The sequence below is a fragment of the Clarias gariepinus genome, chromosome 14 (assembly GCF_024256425.1).
Source record: "Clarias gariepinus isolate MV-2021 ecotype Netherlands chromosome 14, CGAR_prim_01v2, whole genome shotgun sequence".
NCBI lineage: Eukaryota > Metazoa > Chordata > Actinopteri > Siluriformes > Clariidae > Clarias > Clarias gariepinus.
Genome location: NC_071113.1, coordinates 31415001 through 31417500, shown reverse-complemented (window position 1 = coordinate 31417500; position 2500 = coordinate 31415001). Strand labels below are relative to the sequence as shown.

The window sequence follows — 2500 nt, the reverse complement described above, 5'->3', positions numbered from 1 at the left end:
AAAGCCTACAAGCTCTCTTAACTAGATAAACATTTTAATCATGGTTTAAACAATCAGATGATAAAATGATGATTTTGATAGTAAATTCATTCAGATTATTTAAATGTAAGTAAATAAATAACAGCAGAGAGACGTTAAATTAGTTAAATCTGTGATGTTTGAAGTTAAAATTTATTTTAAAATTTTGTTTGTCTTGTGAAAATGCTCACAGACCAAGTTACTCACAATCTGAGGTTTCACTGTACATGAATAATAATGAAATATATCCTGTGTGTGTGTGTGTGTGTGTGTGTGTGTGTGTGTGTGTGTGTAGGGTGGAGAATGCGTGCACTAAGCTGGTCCAGGCAGCTCAGATGCTGAAGGCCGACCCGTACTCCGTCCCCGCGCGGGATTATCTCATCGATGGCTCTCGCGGCATTCTGTCAGGAACATCTGACCTGCTGCTCACCTTCGATGAGGCTGAGGTACACAAACACACACACACACACACAAACACACACACACTTTGACCTAAGTTTAGTTAAAGTAACCTGCTGCTGTGTGTCTCAGGTGCGTAAAATCATCCGAGTGTGTAAAGGCATCCTGGAGTACCTGACCGTCGCTGAGGTGGTGGAGAGCATGGAGGATCTGATCACCTACACCAAGAACCTCGGACCAGGTACCTGTCCCTACACACACACACACACACACACACACACACACACACACACACACACACACACACACACACACACACACACACACATTTCAGTGAGAAAAGACCAAAAAAGGCCAGATGCAGAGCTTTTACTGTTTTTGGCAGCTGATTTACTGACAGGCTTCAGCCGTTAATCTGATCCCGCGGACACGCCGTTAATCTGATCCCGCGGACACGCCGTTAATCTGATCCCGCGGACACGCCGTTAATCTGATCCCGCAGACACGCCGTTAATCTGATTATATAACTTTTTCTTCTTTTCTTTTTTTTCTACATCAGACACACTCGGCCCTACAGCCTCGTACCTGGAGTGTGATGAATCAGTTTGATGCTGACTGTATTTCAGTGGCTCTGTATCAGTGCGTCAGTAGTGAATTAGACGGGAAGCACGAGGGCGTGGCAGTGCAGGAGCTCTACTGATAAGCGTTTAAACCTCTCAGTGTTTACTGATCTCCATCTCTATCTGATCTCTGGAAGATCAGACGTTCGTGTGACTGTAAGAGAATTAGTTCTGTGTCAGATTTAAACTGAAGTCAGAAACTACATTAATCGTGTGTGTGCGTGCGTGCGTGTGCACATGTGATATTTCCAGTTTAAGTACAGCACACTGAGGTTTTTTATTGAAACACTACAGCAGTACGTGTGTGTGTGTGTGTGTGTGTGTGTGTGTGTGTGTGTGCAGGTATGACTAAGATGGCTAAGATGATTGACGAGCGGCAACAGGAGCTGACTCACCAGGAGCACCGCGTCATGCTCGTCAACTCCATGAACACCGTGAAGGAGCTGCTGCCCGTCCTGATCTCAGGTACTGTACATTCTACTCTCAGACACGCCCACGTCTCAGACACGCCCACGTCTCAGACACGCCCACGTCTCGGGTACATCCTACTGTCAGACACGCCTACATCTCGGGTACATCCAACTGTCAGACACGCCCACATCTAAGACGCCCACATCTTATGTACATCCTACTGTCAGACACGCCCACATATCTCAGACACGCCCACATCTCGGGTACATCCAACTGTCAGACACGCCCACATATCTCAGACACGCCCACATCTCGGGTACTTCCAACTGTCAGACACGCCCACATCTCAGACACACCCACATCTCGGGTACATCCTACTGTCAGACACGCCCACATATTTCATATATATAATGTGTGTGTGTGTGTGTGTGTGTAGGAATTAAGATCTTTGTGACGACGAAGACGGCTCAGAGTGCAGGTGTGGACGAGGCGGTGAAGAACAGGAACTTCACTGTGGAGAAGATGAGCGCTGAGATCAACGAGATCATCCGAGTGCTGCAGCTCACATCCTGGGATGAAGACGCCTGGGCCAGCAAGGTGGGGGGTGTGTGTGTGTGTGTGTCTGTGTGTGTGTGTGTCTGTGTGTGTGTAAATATTTTGTTGCTTTTTTCATGATCTGTGTTTAAAATGTGAACTTTACATTTCCCTTTTTTTTTTTTTTGTTCTTTTTTCCTGTAGAAGGTAAGAGCTTTCCCGTCTCTCTCTCTCTCCCTCTCCCTGTCTCTCTCTCTCTCTCTCTCTCTCCCTGTCTCTCTCTCTCTCTCTCTCTCTCCCTGTCTCTCTCTCTCTCTCTCCCTCTCCCTGTCTCTCTCTCTCTCTCTCTCTCTCTCCCTGTCTCTCTCTCTCTCTCTCTCTCTCTCTCTGTCTCTCTCTCTCTCTCTCTCTCTCTCCCTGTCTCTCTCTCTCTCTCTCTCTCTCTCTCTCTCTCTCTCTCTCCCTGTCTCTCTCTCTCTCTCTCTCTCTCTCTCTCTCTCTCTCTCTCCCTGTCTCTC

At 47.2% G+C, this 2500-nt stretch overlaps 1 protein-coding gene across 1 annotated transcript in view; it reads left to right on the top strand.

The window, feature by feature from the left end:
* vclb (vinculin b) overlaps positions 1–2500 on the top strand; it is a 20493-nt gene that overhangs the window by 9805 nt on the left and 8188 nt on the right. The window contains exons 3-6 of the mRNA XM_053511386.1: positions 314–464; positions 550–658; positions 1380–1502; positions 1885–2045. Of these exons, the coding sequence (XP_053367361.1) occupies positions 314–464; positions 550–658; positions 1380–1502; positions 1885–2045 (544 nt within the window). The remainder of the gene's footprint in view (positions 1–313; positions 465–549; positions 659–1379; positions 1503–1884; positions 2046–2500) is intronic.